Genomic DNA, 25,390 nt, shown 5'->3' with positions numbered 1-25,390 from the left:
ACATATTCAACTCCACAGAGATGCAAGGAACACAGCCAGTGACCTTGGCTTCTGCGGATTTAGAGTTTAGTTTGGTTCTTGAATGGCAGGGGCCATGAAAGTGTTGCTGAAATGGGTGCCTGGAACAGAGGTAGGCTGGATGGGGAGGGTATGTGGATTCACAGTGATTACTCAATCCTACGAGTGGGAGTGGAGACACATGTTTAGCATTAACTAGCACTGGATGTAGTAGCTGTGCTTAAAAAAATTGCACCGGTAGAAACCAACTCAGCAGTACTTAAAAGGGGGTATAGACAAAATAACTTACAGTGTGTAGTTTTAAGCATGTACCCACTGTATACAACAAAGGAAAAAAAAACTGATGCTAAGAGAAGTCTGACTATAGAACAAATGTCTTCATAACAAATATGAATGGCAAATATCTAATTACAACAAAAGTATTTATAAGCTCCAGACCGTTTCTTAATAGAACATTACTATTACTGAATAATATGCAGCTGTTGGAATAGGACCAAGGAATTTCTAACATTTGTGTCATCAGATAATAGGGAGTAGGAGGATCCATATTCATCCTTCCTCACTCTTATATATCTTGCATCTTTCACAGTTCAGTTCAAATGTTCCTTCCACTGGGAGTCTTCCTTAACATACCCCACTCTGTCAGTTCCTCTGAGACATACTCTCATAGTAATATAGAAATTTCCTTCACTGCATTTATTATCACTTATGTATTATTTCCATAAATGTTTACTGAAAGTATATCCTCCCTTTAAGATGTGGTCCCTGTGAGGGCAAAGGGCATGTGTGGTAGGGACTCAAGAAGTATCTGTTGAATTAGCAGTTAATATTTTTAGTCAATATTTAGAATCGGGTGTATCTGTACACTACATTCCAGGCAGTAAGTTATAAACATTCTATATGGATGATGGCATGTATTCCTCAGCACAGTCCTTTGTAGTAGGTGCTCTTATTAACTCTCATTTCATAGATAAGCCTGCTGAGGCTCTAAAATTTTAAGACACTTGCAGAAAGTAACACAATGAGTAAATAAGGGATCTGAGATTTGAACCCAGACAGTCCTGTTTCAGAGTCACCACATTTAAGGTTGATGGTACACGAGGACTTACACGTTCCCTGTAGAGAGTGAAATGCCCTATTGTTTTGAAGGGGGGACATTTAGGAAATATAAGTGTGCACCATTCATCTGAAGGAACAGTGACAAGAATAGGGCAGAAGCACTGGCCGAGTAAGAGACTAAGGCCTGAGCTCAGAGACGGGGAGGATAAATGTAGCACTAGGCCTTTATAAAGGGAGAATCAGGCCTATCAGCCATAGGAAGAGGAAGAAAGGGGAAAAATAGACAGGGGAGCCTCCTATGTCTACACAACATTACATTCAATAAGTGCCAAGTCAGACAGCTTGAGGGATCTCATCTTTTCCTTTAGGACCTTTCCTTCTAATTTGATGTCATTTTGGGAAGAATCACTATGTGAAATGAGAGGGATTCATGTTAGATTTTATTTTAAATGTTTTTATTTTTGAGAGAGAGATTGAGAGAGAGACAGAGCATGAGCAGGGGAGGGGTAGACAGAGGGAGACACAGAATCCAAAGCAGATTCCAGACTCTGAGCTGTCAGCACAGAGCCTGATGCGGGGCTCAAACTCACGAACTGCGAGATCATGACCTGAGCTGAAGTTGGACACTTAACCGACTGAGCCACCCAGATGCCCCATGTTAGATTTTAAAACAGGCTAGCACAGGGGTGCCTCAGTCGGGTGAGTATCCGACTTCGGCTCAAGTCATGATCTCACGGTCTGTGAGTTCGAGCCCCACCTTGGGATCTCTGCCATCAGTGCAGAGCGTCCTTCAGATCCTCTGCCCCCCTCTATCTCTCTGCCCCTCCCCTGCTCATGCTCTCTCTCTCTCAAAAATGAATAAACATAATAAAATAAAGTAAGACAGACTAGCACAGATATACAAACTCTTTACCCCTAGACTCTAAGAACTCTCAGGGTAAACCTATAAGCATTCATCTTCTCTTGGGCTGAGGCATTAGTGAGCTCTGAAGCTATACTGCTTGAGATAGAAACACTCTGGGTTAAAGACAAGGTCACAAAGATATTTAACCTTTCTGAGTCTCAGTTTTATCAACTGTAAAATGGTTGTTTATCAACTGTAAAATGTAAAATCATTCTATGATATATGCCTTTTGGGTGACTGCAAGGACTTAATGAGATGATTCACAGTGCCCTATACGATAAATTCACAGAACAGTAACTTTAATTATAGAGCAAGTGGGTAAAGGAATTGAACTTGTGTTATATCACAGTCAGAAGAGGTTTAGGATGGTAAACCGGTTTCTGAAATAAAACAGCCTTGGAAGTGGTGACAGAGGATGACACACAGCATGTGCTCAATTACTCTTTAAGAAACAAATGAATGCATTCCCACCAACAGTGCAAAGGGGTTCCCTTTTCTCTGTGTCCTTGCCAACATATGTTGCTGCCTGAGTTGTTAATTTTTGCCATTCTGACAGGTAGGAGGTGGTATCTCATGGCGGTTTTGATTTGTATTTCCCTGATGATGAGTGATGTTGAGCATCTTTTCATATATCTATTAGCCATCTGGATATATTCTTCAAAAAAGTTCTATTCATGTCTTCTTCCCATTTCTTCACTGGGTTCTTTTTTGGATATTTAGCTTGGTAAGTTCTTTGTAGATTTTGGATACTAACTCTTTATTGCAGCCACTCTGGAAAACAGTATAGAGGTTCCTTAAAAAATTAAAAATAGAAACTACCTTCTGACCCAGCAATTGTACCACTGGGAATTTATCCAAAGGATACAAAAAAGCTGATTTGAAGGGGCACATGCATCCCAATGCTTATAGCAGCCCTATCAACAATAGCCAATTTATGGAAAGAGCCCAAATGTCCATCGACTGATGAATGGATACAGAAGATGTGGTGTGTACGCACGCGCGCGCGCGCGCACACACACACACACACACACACACTCTATGGAATGCTACTCAGTGACGAAAAAGAATGAAATCTTGCCATTTGCAACAATGTGGATGGAACTAGAGGGTATTATCCTAAGCGAAGTAAGTCAGTCCAAGAAAGACAGATATCATATGATTTCACTCATATGCGAAATTTGAGAAACTCAACAGATAAGTGTAGGAGAAAGGTAGGAAAAATAAAATAAAAACAGGAACGCAAACCTTAAAGGCTCTTAAATACAGAGAACAAACTGAGGGTTGCTGGAGGGGAGGTTGGAGGGGGGAGATGGGTTGAATGGGGGATGAGCATGAAGAAGGACACTTTTCGGGATGAGCACTGGGTGTCATATGTAAGAGATGAATCATTGGATTCTACTTCCAAAGTTGAGAATACACTATATGTTAATTAACTGGAATTTAAATTTAAAAAAAAAGAAAGAAATGAATGTAGCAATATACATGTGCTACTCTCTGCTATAGTCCTTTGGCAGGGAGCTTCCTGTTGGTTTTGGGCTGTGTGAATCTTCTAGTTTCAGTCTTCCAGGAAAGTGTCTAATGTTGAGACCTCATTATTCACAGGACTAATAAAAGAAACTGTGAATAATATTTCTTCCTAATGCTTAATTTTGTTTGGTTCTTCATCCTTACAGTGGGCAGAGGCAAGAGGCAATGCAAAAGATACATTTTGTTGTTTGCCAACAAGATCAGTCAAATTTGGGGAATGGAGAGTTTGCACCCACACATATATGTGTGTGTGTGTGTGTGTGTGTGTGTGAGTGTGTGAGTGTGTGTGTGTGTATACATATACACACATGTATATAATTAAGTCTTGAAAGCATGAGTTTTGAAATCAGCTTTGTATTCCAGCTTCCCTGCTGATTAGCTGCTATGTCCTTGGTCAAGTTCAAAAGCTTAGTTGAGTGTCAGTTTTTTCATCTTTAAAATGAATTTATACCACATCATCTTTAAAATAAAGCTACATTATATGATAGCTTTCATTTAAGATTGAGGTAAGGTATTTAAGGAGCCCACTGTCATGTCTGGCATGCAATTAGGTGTGTAACAAAAGGTAACCGTTGCTACAATACTTACAACTTTAACATTCCTCAACTGGGAAAGAAAGTATAAATTCACTGTCTTACATAGGTAAAACTAATTATTTATCTTTCCCCATTAGCCTTCTGCAGTAGTTTGTAATTGAATCTATCCCACCCATTGTAACAACAGGAGAGACTGATCCTGTGTTTCAGGTGTAGGCCTGACTGCTTTAAATCAGCCTTGGTATTTCCCCTCCCCTTGCCAGTGATTGGTTCAGGAATGGGAAGGCATTAAGTCAACTGAACCAATAAAAAAGAAAAGAAAGGTTTGGTGAGGCTTTTGGTGGGGGAAGTCTCCACCTTTCCTTCTGGATATGAATGAAGAAACATGGAGCCTTGTTACATACTGGCAGCCCAGAACAAGGTATAACTGACAATATTTTGGCTGGCTTGCTTGATCTCTATCTCTATCTCTGTGTCTCTCTCTCTGTCTCTCTCTCACTTCCCCTACTTCTATGCCTGCTTTGCATAGACCAAATATATATTTTTTTATTTAAAAAAAAAATTTAACATTTATTTTTGAGAGACAGAGACAGAGCATGAGTGGGGGAGGGGCAGAGAGAGAGGGAGACACAGAATCTGAAGCAGGCTCCAGGCTCCGAGCTGTCAGCACAGAGCCGGATGTGGGGCTTGATGTCACAACTTGTGAGATCATGACCTAAGCTGAAGTCAGATGCTTAACCGACTGAGCCACCCAGGTGCCCCATGCATAGACCAAATATATTAAAGGTGGGTAGAAAATCAAAAAAGTCTCATTAATAAAATTAAAAATAATAATTTCAATACTGTGATAAAACTCAACCTAGGACAACAGTAACATCATGTATAATTCATCTATATTTTTATATATGTAAATATATATAAGATACATGTTTATACCTCATATAAATATAGATATATAGAAGTATAGAGACACCTTTCCAAAATCAATAATCCTGTAAGAATAGTTTAATGTTATCCTACAGCAATTTTAATAAAAATGCCCTCCATTTATTTAAGTCACTTATGTTTTATCAAATGGCTGGCATATCTTTTATTTCATCTCATTCTACAAGTCAGAATGAATTTGAAAGGCAGGCAAAATCTTAACTTATGGATTAACAAAACTAAGGCACAGAGAAATTCTTTTCCCCAAGTGCAGAACTTTCCAGAGGCTGAGCTAGGCTCAGTGTCCTGGTTTCTTGAATCCAAATTCTACTCTGTGGCTTTCTCTGCCAATGATAGACCTGAGAAAAGATATTTTAAAACAGCTTCACATACAATCTGTGATCAAGTTGTGCAACTGAGAGAGAGAAACCTAGGTTTATGTTCCAGTTTTAGTTAGTCCGAGGTCTACCACTAACTAGCTTAGCTGACCCTGAGCAAGTCACTGACATTTCTGGATTTCAGTGTTTACATATAAAACAGAGACATCACAATAAAAAAAAAATGTAAGTACATATGGTGATGTATGTTAACTGGACTCATCTTGATAATCGTTTTGCAATATATACAAATAACAATCATTACGTTGTATACCTGAAATTAGTATCATGTTAGGTCAATTATATGTCAACGAAAAAAAGGAACAAAAATGCAACTAAAAGTAAAAGGAAGCGTTAATTAAAAACAGCAAAAAATTATTTTGAGGTGGAGTTTCCTATTCTTAAGTCTGAGATAGGCACAAACCAGGCGTATTTGCCAACTGGTCTGAGTCATCTCTAGAACCTTCAGTCTAGTTCTTAAGGCAGCAGCCACTACTCCTTCAGGGTTGGAACTCATTTGCATTCTCTGGGCTAGGTCCTTGTTATTCAGTGTGGTCCAGAGATCAACAGGTTTGGCATTTCTAGGAAGTTTGTTAGAAATGCAGAATCTCAAGCCTCTTCCTAGACCTACAGAATAAGAACCTGCACTTTAGCAAGATACCTAGATAGCTTTTGTGCACATTAAAGATTGAGAAGCACCCAGTTAGATCATCTCTTAGATCCCTTAAAATTCAAAGTCCATAAGTGTAGGATTAAAAAAAAAAGAATCTTCTAAGGACCCTGGGTAACTCCCCAAGTCTGCTAAGCCAAATGTTCAAGGTCTCTATACAGTAAAGGGGTGGAGGAGTTAATTTGTAGTGTTTTTTGTGCTCTCCTTTCAGAATACTGAATTAATCACAATCAAGGCACCAGCTAGCACCCCTGCCAGGGGGAGATTGAACTGGAGGGGGAGTGATCTAAATCAACTTCAACCAGGGATCCCTCTACAGTGGTGGCTGACAGCTTCTCTACATTTAGCCAATTACATGCTGAATTACCCCAGTGAGAATTTGCCAAATGCACCATCCACTCTCACAACCCAACCCTTGTTGGGAGACTGCTGTTAATCTGACACAGCCTTGTCGAACATCTCTCTGTTCCATTTTAATACCAAATGACCCATGGTTCTGAGATTTGCAGATGATGGTAGACAGTAAATGATTAAATTTTACAAAACATAGGCTACAAGTTGAGTTAGGAAATAAGTTAGGAATTTAGGGAGATGGGAAAGAACATCAGATCTAAGCTCATGCTTTGCTAAAGAATAAAATACCAGCTAGGCTCTGTGTCAAATATTAAAAACCTTCAAACAACAACAACAACAATAACTACCTGGATTCAAATCCCAGGTATGCAACTTACTAGCTGTGTGACTGAATGTTACTTCTCTGTGGACCTCAGCTTTTGTCATTGGTAAAATTTTAGGGGACTGTAAGAGTATCTAGTTACTCAACAAGCTTCATGCTTTCATGAACATCAGAGTCATTTGGAGGATGTGATAAAATTTAAATTGTTAGGTCATCAGAAATTCTCATTCAGTAAATCCTGGAATGGGCTGGGGTTCTTTATTTCTTCAAGTTTTGCTTGATGTTGTGGTCTGAGGATAACCCCGTATAAAATGTTACTATGGGGCAGTGGGTAGTGAAAATTCAAGTAAAGCACTCGTAAACACTTGGTCAATATTAGCTTTTAAAAATATATTAGTTCAGAAATGTCTTGCTAAATATTATATAGTGGGTAGGAGCAGGAATGGAACACTTTCCATTGTACCAGAATGGTTTCCTGTTTACTAACACTTGTCAGAATACTTTGTTGAAAATGCAAGGGATCGAGGAAGGATGCAGATCAAATTGTTATGTATTATCAAGTCAAGGAGTGAAAGGCAGTGCTGCACAATGGGCAGGTTATGCCAGAGAACTGAGGTCTCTGTTATTTAACTGCTGTGTGTCAATGGACTAGTCAATCTACCTCTCTGGGTATCAGTTTCTTCATTTATAAAACGAGAAGATGTTTTAATGTTCTTTCGAGGGTTAAAATACTGTTGTTCTGTCATAGCCATGTATACCCTGGGTGAACAGTAGAGCTCCTTGCTCTTTTTCCTGAGATGGAATATGTCTTTTATTCTGTGAAGCTTTTCCTGAACATGAATTTAAAGGAACATTTACCTCCTCTGAAACTCAGTAGCATATGCCATGTGTACCATGTACTATCCATTCTGATCATGTCGCACAATTTAAAAGAATATTACAGAGACAGCTCCTCTGAATTTAGAAACAAGACTTAAGGAACTGGGAAAAGTCAGAGTTCTGTCATGGTGATCCTTTTCACGAGGTTGCCGCTTAACTAATGCTTGCTTTCCACGTACTTTCTCCTGCAATCCTTAAAACTATTTTTTGAGGGTAGAACAGTAAGCCCTATTTTACAGATGAGGAAACTGAGGCTCAGAGAGCTTTCTTAGACTGACATGTCTAATAAGTGAGAATTATGGGGCTTGAACTCGGGGCTGCCTCAAATTCAAAATTGAGTAGGTTTGCTGAAGCTAGGTATGCCTGTGCTCTTAACAGTAATGGTAACTCTCCAAGAGCAAGAGTTTGATAAACGTGCTGAATGATCAACACACTTGTGATGTTCCTTCTAAATCTGTGTCCCTTATGGCAAAGTTTAGGGTTATCCTGCAGCGGGCTGTGATGAGGGGAGCAAGAAGAAAAGCCTTTCATAGGAATGCAGCCCATGTGTTTGGTGTCAGGGGACCAACTGTCCCAACTGCCGAAGTAAACTACCCTGCTCTTGGGTGAGGGAATGTGAAATGCTCCACAAACCAGTATTCACCGCTGAGGACTCCTTATGGATGGGCACTCTCTGGGTGGCACCTGGGTCAGCAGGCTTGTGCTCTGGGATTCAGAGAGGCTTACCCCACTGTAGGGAGTCATGTATTTGTGCCTCTGCGAGAGAGACTGGCTGTGGGATCTCTGAAGCTGGTCCAGTTTCCAGAAATTTTCTGCAGCAGAAGCCAGTAGCAGTATTGAGCGGCAAAGAGACGGCTTGCTTATTGCTGTAGGAGACTTCAAAATTATGTCAGGGTCCATTTTTGTTAGGTCTCCCTTGGTCCTCTTTGCCAAAATTAAACCAGCATCAAGCAATTCTGTAAACCTCTTCTCAGCAGAGGTCATAAAAAATTGCTAATTTGTTTAGGAACACAAGACTTGCTGGAGGAACTTTTTTTTAAAACAAAATAATTTAATCTAATGGAAAGATAGATAATAAAAATTTAATGCCTGTCCTTAATTCCCAAAGGTGCCCATGGAACACACAGTTTTCTTTCTTTTTTTCAACAGTTCATAATATTTTCAGAGTTTTTCAGTAAGGATTGTGCTCATGATACTAGGACTGTTACTACATTTCCTAAAATCTAAGATTTTAACAACTGCAAAATATACCATTAATTTATTGACACGTTTTTATAAAGGAGAAAAGGAAATAAATATTTGCAATGTAGGTAAGTATCATATTTCAGGAGCTTTTCAAAAGTGAATCTTTGTCTTCAAATTGAAAACTATTGCATGCTTTCCCTTAAAGACTATGCTAATAATCCACAGGGTGGGCTTGACTTCCAGTACTGATCTAACAACATGGTAACAGTATGAGCAGTATGTTAGTGGTGTTGTATTTCAATTTCTAGAATGGAATAGAGCACCTGAAGCGGCAAAGTATTACTGCTGCTTTGAAAACCCATGAAATGGTACATATAAACTTTTTCTGTTGTTTACTAGACTTTGTTTACTGGCAACATGGGCACTCAGAACAAATATGTTTTCAAAATTTAACTCCTTGGTTGTGATTCTCATTCTAGAAAAAACCTAATCGAAGGGAAATGAATCATAGTTAGTAAATCTTGGTCTCCAAGACTGAGAGAGACCTCATTTACATTTACCTCATTACATTTACCTTCTATTTATCAGGTTATTTTTGAGATAATTAAATGAGGTATCACAGGAAGCACATTGAAAGAGTATAAATACTACACCAGGACACAATATTATCAAAATCTAATGGACCTACTCACTTGGTTACTTACTATTTACAGTGTACTATTTAATTTATGCTCCAATTTATCCAATATAAGGATTATATCTTATTTAGATGCATTATATTTGGAATAGGATTTGGATTCATAGTACTTTTAGTTGTTTCTAACACAGGAAATTGTTTTATAATATTTTTCTTTGTAGACATTTTTCCACATTTTTCCAAAAGGAAGCTTATTAAATAAAATGGGTTTAACCACAGAGTATGGTATATACTCTGTACAAGTGTTTATAAATTTTAAATTAATAAGCATTGCTTGTCGTAGAAATAAGTGATAGGTTTAATTGGAGAACAGCTACAGGACTAATGAATTTTAGGCTATAGGACTAAAGAATTTTAGGCTACAGGACTAATGAATTTTAGCCAAGAAGGCTCAGTAAACATTCTAGAACCACATGATTTTTTAAAAAATTTTAATTTATTTATATTTTTTGGGAGAGAAAGTGAGAGAGAGTGGGGGACAGGGGCAGATGGAGAGAGAAAGAATCTTAAGCAGGCTCCACCCTCAACACGAAGCCTAACATGGGGCTTGCTCTCACAATGGTGAGATCTTGCCCTGAGCCAAAATCAAGAGTCAGAGGCTTAACCAACTGAGCCACCCAGACACCCCTAGAACCACATGATTTTTAAGGTGGATGAGATCTTGGAGATCACATCCTTATTTTGCAGGACAGGTTGACTTTTCAGATATTACAAGTATGTCTTAAGTGCAGAATTAAAACTTAAATCTCAAATCTCCTGAGTTTCAGTTTACTGTACTGAGTTAGAAAATTAATTTTTTCATGGGGAACTATATCTACAGGGATTTATGGGCAGTGTTGCTATAGGTATGTCCAAGCTTGAAAAAATATTAAGACATCTATTTGTCTAGTTGCATAACTGGTGACAACATCGACAAGAAAGACAGATGGCATGGTATTGACTGCTCCCAATGTAGACTAGTTACTGTTCAGTCTAGTCTATTCTCTCCCTCTTTCTCTCTTCTTCCCTCACTCTCCCTACTCCCTGCTTTCTTCCCTCTTTCCTTCCTTCCTTTTCTTTCTGACAGCAATAATTATTAGAACAGAATAGAAGCAATAATTATTATAAATGAGCATGTACTACTTATATGTTATTGGGCTATTCTGGTTAAGTGATATATATGAAACACTGGGAAAAGTAGGAATTGTATTTGTGTGTGGCATTTGGGTTGAGTAGGTATGGTGAGTGAGTGTGTGTGTGTGTAACTGTATGTGTTAGAACGTAGTAAAAGGACCATAGGATCATACTGGCAAAACAGGTGGGAATATGTATACATAAACACATTCACACAGTGTCTTAAATTTTAAAAGTAATATGTACTCATTGTAATAGTTCAAACACTGCAGAAAAACATTAAATGAAAAATGGAAGCGTTTCTATCATTCTGTCCCACTCTCTAAATGTAACCACTAGGAAAATGGATTTCAAAATGTAATAATACAATAATGCTTGTGCTATTGGTTTTACCCCCGGAAAAATATAAAGCTGACCATTCTCTTGCACTAACAGTAATATGTTATTTAAGATGGATTAAATGTAAAACATGAAACAATGAATTAACTATGGAAAGAAAAATAGCTTTCATAAAAATTCATTACATCATATGCCTAACCTAGAGTTTGAAGAGGAATTTTTATCCATTCCAGAAAACCCAGAAATTATAAAAGTGCAAATAATTAGGCAATTTAAAAATTGAAAACTTGTTTATGGAGTGAATGGCAGCTTGGGAAAATATCTTTAGTGCACATACTAATAAGTGGTTAGTATATTTATTGTATTTAGACCTCTGAAAACTGAAAACAGAGAAATGGATAAGAGTAACCATAGTCAATTCACAGGGAAGCCAATTCAAATACCACATAAATATATGAAAAGTTACTAAATTTCTTAAATGTGAGAAATTCAAGTTAAAACAAGACTATACACTTAATAAATAGTGAAGAGCAATCAGCAATCAATACTGTTGAAGGGAGAATGAGAAAGGGAATCTGTTCATACAGAAGTATAAACATGAAAAATGAAAAAATGATTATAAAATATTGGGTATTTTTCCCCCTTAGGAAATAAAATGGGATTCAAATGGTTTCTACTTTTCTTATTTTAAACTATTATTAAATGAAAATAACCATGTGCTTTAAAAAATGTAATTAGAAAGAAGATAAAAAAAAATTATGTTCCTCATGGAAAGAAAAGCTTTACCTGATAAGAATGGTAAGAAAAAAAGAATGGTAAGAGAAAATGGTAAGAGAAAAAGAAAAATATAGAAATTAAACATTTTTACAAGCTCAAATATATTATTCTCTTCTAGATTCTGTATTTTCTGTTTTGTCCATGTTTATTGAAATATTTATACATGATTTTCTGCTTTTTATGTATCTTTTCCTCTTTAAAAAAATATTTAGATCTTGGGAGCGCCTGGGTGGCTCAGTCAGTTAAGTGTCCGACTTTGGTTCAGGTCATGACCTCACAGTTCATTGGTTCCAGCCCCATGTCTGGGCTGTCAACACAAAGCCTGGAGCCTGTTTCTGATTCTGGGTCTCCCTCTCTCTCTGCCTCTCCCCAACTCAAGCTCTATCTCCCTCTCTTAAAAATAAATAAACATTAAAAAAATATTTAGCTCTTCAATTTATCTAGAATTTAATTTGGAGGATGGGGTGGGTTAAATATATGGTATTACATTTCAGTATTCCCAAATGGTCATCTAATTACTCACCACTACTTATTAAATAATTCACATGTTCCTAATGATATGGAATGACACTCTTATTAAGAATTTAGTGTATTATGTTTCTAAGTCAATTTCTATTCTCTTTATGTAGATAGGACTGATTCACTACTATATTAATCATTCTTGTTTTACAATTCATTTAAACTTCTGGTAGAACTATTCTTATTTTTTTTCATCATTTTGCTGATTCTATATATATATTTTTTCTTTCAAATAAACTTTAGAGTTACTGTGTTAAATTTCTAAAAAAAAAAAAAACCAAAACAGTAAAGAATTAAAATTCAAAATGAAGCCCTTTGTCATCCAATGAGATTACACTAAATTCATAGAATATTTTGGAAAAAACTGATTCTCTTAAAATGTTATTTTTTTAAAAAAATAAGGTATTTTAAATGAAGTTTTCTTTTATCAAAATCTTACTATTAGTAAAAGGGTTCTTTTTCTTTCCTTCCATTATAGGTATAAATATAAATAACATATATAAATATCATATCTAATATATATATACATATATATATTATTGTTTATATATTCTTTATATAGAAAAGCTATAGAAACTTCCCTAAATTTTCATATAGTTTCTAAAAGCTCCTCCCAGAATAAAATAATTTCTTTTTTGCTAAGAGTGAAATTCTTTTTCCTCCTTTTCTAAAATTCCTTATTATCTCTCATGTAATTTCACTAACAATTTTTGCAAAATTAAATAACAGTGGTGATGGTAAGCATCCATTTCTTGTTCCTGCTTTTACTGTTCTATCCTAAGACAAAATGTAAGAGAGAAAGTTTGGATAGATGAAGAGAAGTTAAGAAACCCATAGCAAGAAAATATCCATCATTTCTCAATTTCCTAAGGGTTTTAAAATTTATAACCAAAACATGAATACTGAATTCAGGACCTTTAAATATCTCTTGGTAATCTATTGAAAGGGTAAAAAAACTTCACCTTTTTAACATATTAATGTGGTAAATAATATTATAATTTTGTTTTGAAATTATATTTCATAGTTATGTTGTAAGGTAAAATTTAAATAAATTTTAAGTAATTTTAGGTAAAGGAAAATTTAAGTAAAGTAAAATTTAAGTAAAGCTTAATTTAAAGATTTCTTTCCTCCACTGATATTCATTAATGAAGTGAATCCATAGCTTTTTTCCTACACTTATGCTTTTTTTAGATATGGTTTTGTCACCTTACTTATGTTATGCTACTTTTTAAATCATTTGAAAATTTTTTTCTTCTTTCTGCTAGGATCTCCAAGAGTTTAAATACCAGTGGAGATATTTGCTTATAATGTTCGACAAGATTTATTGTTGAAATCTTCTAGGCTAGATGATCGTTTAGAGTAGGATTACGTTATTTTGTCACTTTTCTTAGTTTTGTCTTTGGTAATTGCTCTGTTTTTGTTTTCTCTTCCTGCTAGGGTTAGTGTTGCTAATTTATACTTTCTAAGAATGTCATGTATTTTATCCACATTTTCTAAGATCTTTGCATAATTTTCTTTTAATTTTGCCTTTCTAAAAAACAATTGTTATGCTTTTAAAAATTTCTACTTTGGCTCCCTCTTTGCTTCTTTAATAAGCTTTTCCTTTATCAATTATTTCCCTATTTTACTTAATTTTTTAAAAAAGAACTGATTTATTTGTACATTTTTACTTTGCTTTTCTGTTTTATTAACTTATAATTGATCTAGATGAATTACTTTCTTCTGCTTCTTTAGGATATACTGTTGATCTTTTAACTTCTTAAATTATACATTTAATTCACTTTTTAAAATTACTTGCCAGAAATTTGCTTGACCCTATAACTTTCCCACTGTGAATTATTTTAACCACATCCCTTGGGATTCATTATGCAGTATTTTAAGTTGCTATTAGTTCCTAGATGTTCTTCAAATTAATTTTTATTGTAACTTTGGCACATGAGTTGTATAAAAATGTGGTTATACAACTAATAAACATTATTAAATATATTAGTCAGGTAATGTTTCTGTCATTTTCTCTTTTTATTTGCTATCACTTTATTTGGATGCTATTTCAATTTTAATTTTATGAATTATATATAAATTATTAATCTTTGATAACACCTTTAATTTGGATTGCAATTATTATAAAATATCTCAGTCAGTAGTTTTTTTACCTTCAATTCATCCTTATAATGTCATAACAGTCATAACTTGGTACTACCAAATAGTAATAATATTCAATATTCAGTTATTCTCAGACTTGTGTTTGCCTCATTTGTTTTGCCTGTGACTTTACATAGAATATTTTTCAATACTTTTGCTTTAGAAGTGTATCTAATAAATAGCATTTTGTTGGGTTTAGTTGCTTGATCAAATCTAAGAATCTTGCTCTTTTGATGGATAAGTTGATAGGTGCTCTAGTTATAGCAGTTAAGATAAGCTTGGTCTTAATTCTATCATCTTAATTTCTGCTCTAAATTTGCTTTTAAGTTGCCCTCATCCTTATTTCTGACATGTAGCATTAGCTACCTTATCTGCATCTTTATTTCTTTCTTATTAGCTAGGGTTTTTTATAGATTAATTGTCAGTTTTTGATTGTTTTATCCTAACTATCTTGATACTCAAACTTTCCTGTTTCAGTGTATAGGACAAAGATCTAAAAGACAAAAATGCAGATTCCCCAGCTTTCCCACTAAAGATTTTGATTTCCAATGTCTCAGGTGGAATCTACTAAATTTTAAGTGAGCATCCCAGATGACCCTAATGTAGGCAATCTATGGTGGATCCTTCCAGAAACATGGTCATAGTAATCTATGTTAATTTTAAATATATTCTTAATCTTCAACTTCTTGATTCATAAACTCTAAGGATAAAGGGTAAATACTGAGTCCTTGCTATGAATTAGAAAACAAATACTTTGTCTCACTTCAACAACAGACACTCTGGTTTATTCTTTTAAAAAAATTTTTTTTTAATGTTTATTTATATTTGAGACAGACAGAGACAGAGCATGAACAGGGGAGGGTCAGAGAGAGAGGGAGACACAGAATCTGAAACAGGCTCCGGGCTCTGAGCTGTCAGCACAGAGCCCAATGCGGGGCTCGAACCCTCGGACCGCGAGATCATGACCTGGGCCGAAGTCGGACGCTCAACTGACTGAGCCACCCAGGTGCCCCATGGTTTATTCTTTTTATACAGTGTTTAGCATCTAGTTTAAATAATTCACTTATTTTTTATTCTGTGACTTTAATTTCTGGAGCTGTATAGCTTTAAGTTGACATGCTATCTTTAGTTCTGAATGCTAGCACACTGCCTCTTCCTATTCTAGAGTTCCTTACTTGGACTACCTTTAATTGGGGCTAGAATTTTTTTTTTTAACAAGGTTTTGTGGATGCTATATTCACTACGACTTTGGAAACGGTGGATATCTCTTTTTTTTTTTTGCCTTTATCTATCAATAATAATATTCTTAGGTTACTTTGTCTCCACCTCAGAACCCTGTAACATTTTTCCATTGTTTTACAAAATTTAATATTACTGTTGAATAGTTTGAGACCTAATTTTCTTCCCCTTCCTTGTAGATCATTCACTATTTCTGAATGGAAGTTTGGTAATGTCAGAAAGATATAATAGGATGGTAATGAGATTATATAATTTTTACCTTAGGACCCAGTATACCCTTTGGGCCTAATGATTTATTTTATTGCATATATGTATAAATATATAATGTCTAGCATAAGAGTGTAGCCTCTAGTCATCTTTTCTGTTCAACCATTTCTTAGCTTTCTAACTGTAAGCAAGTTAATTAGATTCTCTGGGTCCTAGTTCATTATCTGTAAAATTATAATTACTGCAATAAAGGATAATAATAAAGACTGTCATGACATACTATATGTAAAGTGTCTAAGAACATAAAAGGCATCCAATAAGTATTCATTATTATTATAATTTTTGACATCAGACTTTTTCTAATCCATTTTATTCCATTCTATACTGGCATCATCATTCTGCATGTTTAATCTGCTATGCCTGTTTTATATATTTATGATGTTTTTTCTAAGTGGTCTGTATCTTTATATCTCTTTTCTCTCCATTTGGCATGATTTGGCATGATTTTCTCCAGCCTAAACTCTGTGTCACTGCCTTGATATTTTGCCACACTTATTCTCTTGTTTAGACTCAGTTACTAGTTTCTACAAAGATTACTTTGTCTTCATTTTTGCCTTTTAAATCACCTCTTAGCATCTTGTTTATCATTTCATCCTTGATCTTTTGTTTCATATTCTCTTTCAATTTTGGGTGAGAAAAAAAAACTTTTGTTATGGAAATTTTAATTTATCCTGAAGTATTTTTTTTCCAATTAGAGTCATTATTCTGTCTTTTGTAACCTAAATTCTTTTCTCTTTCTACCTAACTAAACAGACACAGACAGAGTCATTTGTAGTTTTCCTGCACAGCTGCCATGCTGTATCTTTGTTCAGATGTTTCATTTTGATGTAGACCTTTCTACAGGGTTTTCCTATTTGTTCAAATACAGTTTCGGTAGATTTGTCGGGATTCTGCTTGCATGAATATTGGCTCTGCTTCTGTGTCTCTGTTTCTTTGTAGACCTTCAGCTTGAGTTAAGTGTTGATTGTTTTTGTTTTGTTTTTCTATTGCTGTTTTATTCTCTATGGCTTTTGAATGGAGAGGAGAAAAACTGCACACAAGTTTTGGATTCTTCTGCCTTCACTTCTCTAACACATCACCAATTGGACAAAGGCACCAGTTTTTTCTGGTTCTTTATCCTTTTAAGGGCTTGGTGACAGTGTGTGTGTGTGTGTGTGTGTGTGTGTGTGTGTGTGTACTCCCACACACTCATATGGTGCTAGTGGGTATATGAGCTATGACAGAACTTTCCTGGGGAACAACTTGGAAATATCTATCACCATTTTAAATGCACATACATTTTTTCACCCAGAAACTCTATTTTAAGAAATACATCAAGAATCAATGATGTACAAACATGTCCACAGTGGAATGCTTAGAGTTGCTTATAATGGAAAACCACTTAGAAACAATGCAAATATCTAACCATAGGTGCTTATTACATAAATTATGGTAAATATATCAATAAAATATCTTGTCACTATTAGAAATGGTGTATACTTATACTTGAAGGTATAAAAAGGCAAGTGGAACCTAGCAGTATACACAATAGCAGAGCGTAATTATTTATATAAAAGTATGTCACTCCCTGTAAATAAAAGGCAATGTTAACAGTGATTATATCTGGGTGTGGAGGTGCAGATGGTTTTCATTGCCTTTTGTAAATTTAAAAATACCATGAATTAGATTTATAATTAGAAAAATAGTAATAGGACTAAACTAAGAAAAAAAAAAAGAAAAAATTGAGAGAGAGATGAACTCTCTGCTACCATCTCTAGAGTAACAGCAACTATTTATTGAGTGCTCTTGGTCTGGTACCAGATGAGGCCCTTAATATAATTATGTCATTTAATCCTCTCAGCAGCTTCATGAGGTAGTGTGTTTTAGTTTTCATTTGAGGAACTGGAAGGGTGGAAAGGTTAAACATATCTAAGGTCGAACAGTTCATAAAAGACCATGCCTAAATGAGACCCCAATTTGGTCTGGCTGATTCTAAAAGCCACCATTTTCCCAGTGGACCCTACTGCCTCTGAGGATTGCCACATACATCTTAGTGTTTTTACAGGTTACAGATTTAATGGCTCATTCAAACTTTTGAACACCAATCCTTATTTCATATACTAAGTTTGAAATTAAAAGAGAACTCAAAGGGTATAGTGAAGACACGCTCAACAAAGAAATGTGTACAAGCAGAAGACATTAAGATTCATATTTCAATGTAAATCATGTAACATTTTCTTTAACATAATGTTTTATGAAATTGGGAAAGAGTTCTTGACAAGTGAGGGTCTAAATCATGGTATCAGAGAGTATCATTAACTCTTTCAAGTCATCAACTGAAAAATTTAATGCACCAAAGAGGCAAATTTTCTATAAAGTAGTCTCATGATCTGGGGCTTTTCCTGAATTTTCACATAACTTTACCCAGTCACTATAACAATCATGCAGTATAGTTTGATTTTGGTTTTGCAAAATACATTTTTCAATCGTTTTCATCATAAACAGAAATTTGAATGGTGTTTTCTTCTAAATGATTAGTGTTCTACCCAGAATACTGCCCAACCAAATCAGTCTAGTTCAATTTCAACAAGACTAGCTAGAGTTAAAAACAAGAACAGCAATAACACAAATGAGATAGCCTAAGACAACACACATGGTAGGGGTTGGATGTTTAGGGGATTGGACTAAATTAGTGATGGCAAAATGCCAAATATTTCTTCTCCTGGAATCTACCTAATACCATTTATCAAACTCTGTTCTGTGTACAACACAACAAGTAATGAAGTTAAAAGGAAGCTTAAAATAAAACAGAGTAGCAATTTAATAGATAAACCATACCTTTCTCCCACCCCAAAGGCAATAATAATTTGGAATTAAGGAACCTGGGGTCAGAACAGTAAAATTAGGGAAGAACATGATACTCAGAAGATACAGTAACAGCTCATCAAGCATCAAGTCCTCATAGGAAAGATTCAGGAGCATTCATTGTCATTCACTGCCTCACCAGGAAACAGAAATTAAAAAAAAAAAAAAAAGAGTTGGACAGGTTGTAGATGATAAAGTAGAATGGTTACAATTCTCCTCCTCCTCCTCCTTCTCCAATGTAGAGGGCAGTATGAATGACAATTTGCCAATTAATAATGCAAACACATGAGGATTCAAAAACTGAACTTTAAGTATTAGCCAAAAAAATGTTTTCTTTAGAGTTCATTTAAGTCAGGAATTGTAAGGAACAACCTCAGGTATTACCTTTTATTTATCATTATAATAGTGCTGAATCCACCAAGGTAATAGTTATTTGTAAAATATGTAACGATAAAGCAACAAGGACTTGATGCAAACATAACATTCCCAGACATAAATTAATAATCTAGGACAGAAAATATAGGCTCCTAAATTCTGATCCAACTAATAGAAGGAATGTATAATTCACTACCTATTCCATTCATCCAAATAAACACAACAAGAAAACTAAGAAATGACATAGTATATAATGACATTCTATTTTCTCAATACAAATGAAAAGGAATCTCAAAATATGATGTACTTGGTTTCTCTCTCTAGCACAATAATAATGACTGAGTGGAACAATGAAGCTTAGGCTCATCACAGTTATATTAAAAAAAGAAGAAACCGGAAAACCCCATTAGGGTTTCATGAAAACATTTAACTTATTTCCAAGTCTCTGTGGATATAAGTCCACAGATTATCTGCAAAGACCCCATACATTATTTTACAGGGAACAGCTAAACAAATTGGCCCCAACAGAAATACAAATAAATGGATTAAAAACTGGCTATCTAACCGTATACAGAGAGAAATCGTAATTGGTAGTCCGTCTAGTTGGGGAGAGGTTTCCAGTTGGGTCCCACAAGGATCGATATTGGGTCCCATTTTGTTTAATATCTTTATAAAAAATCTGGAAGACAAAGTAGAGAATGTGCTAATTAAGTAGACTGATGCCAGTAGATTAGGATTTGTGGTTAAAGTAAATTGGATATAGATAAATGCTACTGGTCTTTAGAAAGACCGATGTTAACAGAGAGGATTTTGAATTAGTTGTATTTTTTTAATCTATCATTAAAAATATATATAATTCTAACCACTAGAAATAAATAGATTTAAAAGATTTTAGTGGCTTTGCGTAACAAAAAAAAATTAGGCACAATGGATAAAGGCAACACAGAGACTCACAACACCCATAAATGCAGGATAAAGAATGTTCCCCAAATGGAGATCTTCTGGGCACAGTTTTATTTGGAAAACTGGTGGTTGTGGGTCTCTTAATGCAATAAAGACATTGGAGGCTTTTTAGATATGTAAAAGTCAAGGTGGTGAAAAGGCAGGAGTAACTAAATTCTAATATATATACATATCTATATATGTATATATATTAGAATTTAGTTATATATATATATATATACACACACACATACACACGCACACACTTATTGGCAACAAAATAAACAATGAACAACATAAAGCTTAAAGGGAAGAAAAGAGAGTTGAAAACTTGAAGAGAACGTAAGAAAAGTAAGAGAAATTAATCAAGAGCAAATTCTATAAGGAAACATATATACACACATACACATACACAAACACACAAATAGAAGAATGCAAAGGGATAAATAAGAAGCACTCTCCTAACACTAGATTTATATATATATAAATTTTTTTTTAATTAAAAATTCCATAAGACACTTGGGAAACATATTCAGTAACCCTCTTGCGGGTCTGAGGTTTATTTAAAATTCTTTGTATTTTACAACTTAAATTGTTACATGGAGACAATGTCCATGATAGTGCTTGTGGACTATGAACTCTCATGTGCAAACAGGTGTTCCCCCCCCACCTCCCCCAGTGAAGTCAACTGAATTGAATATATGGAATAATGTAGAATGAACTGTTAAATATTTTTTGTAATTGTTAGCATAGCAGAATGTACACTAGATACAAACTGGAAAATCCAGATGAGATCAAGTCTCAGAAATTGTGTCAGCTTTGTTATGCAACCTTGGATATTTTACTCTCCTTAAGAGCCTTAGTTTTTACATAAATTAAATGAATTAAATGGCAGGAAAGAATTGTTCTAAGAGCTGTATATACTCTTATTAAATTAAAAACTTACAGGAAACCAATACAGAGAAGAGAGTGGAAAAATGTGGACATATGTCATTGAGGTAACAGTGGGCTCCCACCTGCCTAGGCTTCCCATTTTCACCCCTCCCTGACCTCAGGACAGAGCACAATTTAAAAATCACTTTAGATGATCTGCCATGCTGCTTCTTTCTCTAGGAAACCTTCAATGGAAGCTGAAAAGGTCAATCCCTCTCCTGGTGACTGATTTTTCCAGAGCATCCAACAATACTTAGTCGATTATATGTTCCCCAGCTTTGGGAAAAAAAAGAAAGAAAGAAATGAAAAAAAAAATAAAAAAGTAAAATTACAGTTGAAAAGAATGGACATTCTTGATAAGAAATAGAGTGGCATTATTCATGATGCCAACACAAAAGAAAGTGATGTGCAATCAGAGCCCTATGTAGATCTCCAACCTTTCATGTTAGGTTGAAAAAAAAACCACGGGAGTCTGGAATGTAGGATGGTCACTTTTTTTGTTTTAATCAAATCAAGATGCCTCTAAGTATTCAGGCCTGATAAACGATAAAGTTTGTAGTTGGTTTGCTATAGATTTTACAGCTAATACCTGTTGAAAAATGATTTCCTTGCATTGACTTAAACTCTATAGATAGTATCGTCTTTTAGGAATGGGATTGGACCCTATATGCTCTGTATTTACAGTGTAAAATACATGAACAAGCATTGGTGATACAACTGGAAGCTATAAATTTACTTTAAAGAGTAATAATTCCTATCACTTATAATATTTTAATATTTTATTAGTATTTACCACTTACTGAGTGTTTAACATGTATTAAGGACTATGTTATCCATCCTCTCTTTACATTATCACAAATAATCTTCATAATAGCCTATCAGAGAAGAATTAACTCCATTTTATAGATGAAGAAACTGAAGGGTCAGTTTCTTGCTTATTTGTTTATTACCTGTTGTCACACAACTGTAAATAGACAGTAAATACTGAAACTGACTCCAAAATCAGGTTTAGAACTGTCATGCTAAATTAGAACTTATGATGTCTTGATATTACACATTTTGATTAAAGAAGGTGGAGAAACCACTTGTGTTTAAGAGTTATAAGAACACAGAGCACTTAGGTGGATCAGTCAGTAAAGTGTCTGACTTTGGCTCAGGTCGTGATCTCACGGTTTGTGAGTTTGAGCCCCACACTGGACTCTGTGCTGACAGCTCAGAGCCTGGACCCTGCTTCAGATTCTGTGTCTCTATTTCTCTCTACTTCTCCCCCCCTCGCTCGCTCTCTCTCTCTCTCTCTCTCTCTCTCAAAAATAAACAAACATTAAAAAAAATTTTTTTTAAAGAACTGTAAGAATAAAACAAGCATCTTATATTTTTACTGGGCTTCAGTTTCTTGTGTTTGAAACTAGAGGATTGGATTAGACTAGGGTTTTTAAGCTCAGCAATATCGACATTTGGGACTAGATAGTTCTCTGTTAGGAGGAGGCTGTTCACTGAGCAGAAAGATGTTTGCCAGCATTCTTGGCCTCTATTCACTAGATACCAGTGCTAATCCCCTCCTCCCGGTTTTGACAATCCAAAAAATATCTACAGACATTGCCAAAGATCCTCTGGGGGAAAAACTGCCTGAGTTTTAAGAACCATTGTACTAAGGGCACCTGGGTGGCTCAGTCAGTCAAGCATGCAACTGTGGTTCAGGTCATGATCTTATGGTTTGTGGATTTGAGCTCCGCATTGGGATCTATGCTGACTGCTCAGAGCCTGGAGCTTGCTTCAGATTCTGTATTTCCCTCTCTCTCTGCCCGTACCCCATTCATGCTCTGTCTGTCTGTCTCTCTCTCAAAATGAATAAACATAAAAAAATTTAAAAAAAGAACCACTGTAATCAAAGAACTCTGATATCATTTTTGTTCTCTGATATTCTATGCTCTGAATTGTGGGTCCAACTTCAGCCACTGTGGGGTACTCTCTCAGTGAGCCATTTTCTACCTTCAGCTCAGTACATTGAACTTAAAACTCTCTGAAGCTCTCCAGGTTCAGTTTGCTATAAAACTGCCACTCTCTGGCTCTTAAATTCATCATTTAAATGCAAACTGGCATGAAAAAAATAGGGTAGATGAAAGTAAAAAGGATCAGATGTTATCTTATTAGGTCAGCTTTTCATTAGGGCAATTGATTTAGATTCAGTTCAAATTGCAGTCCTATGAGATAGTGTTATTTATTAACTTATTTATTTAACTGAAGCTACTATATCAGAAAAATCATAAAATGGTTTTTAAAAGCATTCTTTTCTTTCACAGCCTGAGAGAGAACCTATTGACAGATTCTAATAAGTGAAACATCAGGCACTGTAAAGAAATTTACAATTTTCTAGACCCATGGGTCATTAGCCATCAAGGGCCATACTTAAAATTTGCATCTTTACAAACATCATCTCCCAGCAAAGAAGTGCCTTTGATTAGAGAATAGTCCAAAAGAGACAGAGAGAGTGAGAGCGAGAGCGAGAGAGAGAGAGAGAGAGAGAGACAGAGAAAGAGACCTATGGATATTTGAAAACATTAGTGAGTTAAAGCTTTCATTGGGTTTGCTCCAAATAAAACTTAACTGTAGAGATTATTTGTGATGTGCTATCCTTGGAATTCAATTGAAGTCAGAAATATTAAAATGTCAATTAAATAATGATTGATCTGGTTAATAATACCAGATAGTTTAAAAGTATTACTGTTTTCCTAGTTTCATTACTATGAGCTATTTATTAAATTCAACACTATGCACTACTTTATAAACACTGTTTATGGCAGATATTAAAATAAGGCCTTGTTTTTTGGTCTATATTGGAGGATTTAAATTTGGGCTATGGGAAAATACATATATAAATATTCTGTTTAATGGAGAAAGTTTGATAGAGGAAGCCAGGTGAAGTAACATTTGGGTAGTAAAGAGGGTTGGATCCATTGGGACTGCTGTCAAAAACCTCTAAATGAAGATTCTAAATCTTGGCTGCAAATTAGCAAAACGTTTGAAGAATATTTTAAAAATTATGATACCTAGGCATACTCTAGCACATTCAAATAAGAATTTCTGGGAAAGGAATCCAGACTTCAGTATTTGTTAATGCTCTCCCAGTCATTCAATTGGGCACCCAAGGTTGAGAATCATTGCCTTATAGATTAAATAGCATTTACAACCACATGGAAATTGTTCTTTGATTATGTGTAACAAGCAAGATGGTGGTCTCTTACAGTCACATGCTTCAGTGACTTTAAGTGGTACATGTGCAAGGCATTAAGTAATTATCTGTCACTTAAGGAGAAAATTATTATTTTTTTTTACCCTCCACTTCTCTTTTTATCCTTCTGATGACTTCAAAGAGAAAGCCTTCATTTATTGCTGGTGGATCTTTAATATATCTCTGCACTTGTCTATCTCCCTTTTAAATCAAAGAGAACAGGCTCAGGCCCAGAGTCTTCATCTAGTGTAGCCTAGAATTCATTTCAATAGTTTTATGTTTATTACTTAAGATTATCTTCCAGCAAGTAATACTGATTTAAGTGATACAAAATTTCCTTTTTAAAAAACTTAAAGTGAGTAAATGCACATAAGGTATAAAATAGTACATATTATACTCATATATGAAAAAATTCACAAAGGTAGTTCTCCGATGACTATGGTTTAGGCAACCCTAGTGTTGAGGTAAAGGGCATCCAAATGTAACATAAGTTTTGGCCATAATTGTGCCTCCATCACTAATTAACATTGTGATTTTGGAAAAATTACCCATTCTCTTCCCTGGGCCTTGGTTTCCTCATTTGTTAAACAAGGCCATTAGCCTATATTGCTGGCATTCTTCTACGAGTTTAAGAACCAAGGAGGGCTTGCCCTCTGAATTTACCTTGTTGACATCCAGACGCATCTTCTCATTGTTGGCACTAGCAGCTTTCTCAGCTGCTTTCTTTTGGCGTTGGGGTCCCCTCCCAAAAAAGATGTAGTTGACCAAAGCATATTCCAGAAGGGCCATGAAAACAAAGACAAAGCACCCCATCAGGTACATGTCAATGGCCTTCACATAGGGGATTTTAGGGAGAGTCTCCCGCAAGTGGGTATTGATCGTAGTCATTGTAAGGACAGTTGTAATTCCTGAAAAAAATGACAAGAGTTAGATTAGTAATGTTCCTGTTTCCTTGCTGATTTCATCATATTTGGAAAGGCTAATTGTGCTCTTTTACTCATTCATACATGCCACAAAATAGCTTACTGGTACATACCTGCCCTGTGATAGGCCCTGGAGACACATTTAAATCATTAATTCATAGTAACATTAATCATTTTGAAGCATTTCCTTTATTTATATTTATATATTTATAGTTATATATCTAGTGGTAGGCTAGAGATGTAAATTAAATGTCATGGTAGACACGTGTGTAGGGTGAGCATCAAGGATACAGAGA

At 35.2% G+C, this 25,390-nt stretch overlaps 1 protein-coding gene across 3 annotated transcripts in view; it reads right to left on the bottom strand.

Annotated features, from left to right (window-relative positions):
* Nucleotides 1–25,390, bottom strand: part of GABRB2 (gamma-aminobutyric acid type A receptor subunit beta2) — a 231,508-nt gene that overhangs the window by 11,723 nt on the left and 194,395 nt on the right. Inside the window, exons 8-9 of one of the 3 annotated variants that reach the window (XM_047073280.1) lie at nt 24,835–25,079; nt 19,633–19,746 (exon numbers count right to left, since the gene is read on the bottom strand). In XM_047073280.1, coding sequence (XP_046929236.1) covers nt 19,633–19,746; nt 24,835–25,079 — 359 coding nt within the window. Of the gene's footprint in view, nt 1–19,632; nt 19,747–24,833; nt 25,080–25,390 lie in introns of all 3 variants that reach the window. The other 2 variants (XM_047073289.1, XM_047073297.1) reach the window with 2 other exon arrangements.

This window comes from Lynx rufus, unplaced genomic scaffold (assembly GCF_022079265.1).
Source record: "Lynx rufus isolate CCGP_SWC_20201006 ecotype Redwood Valley unplaced genomic scaffold, mLynRuf1.p SCAF_1, whole genome shotgun sequence".
In the NCBI taxonomy this organism is placed as follows: domain Eukaryota; kingdom Metazoa; phylum Chordata; class Mammalia; order Carnivora; family Felidae; genus Lynx; species Lynx rufus.
Note: the sequence above shows the minus strand (reverse complement) of the source record. Positions and strands in the feature narration are given on the sequence as shown.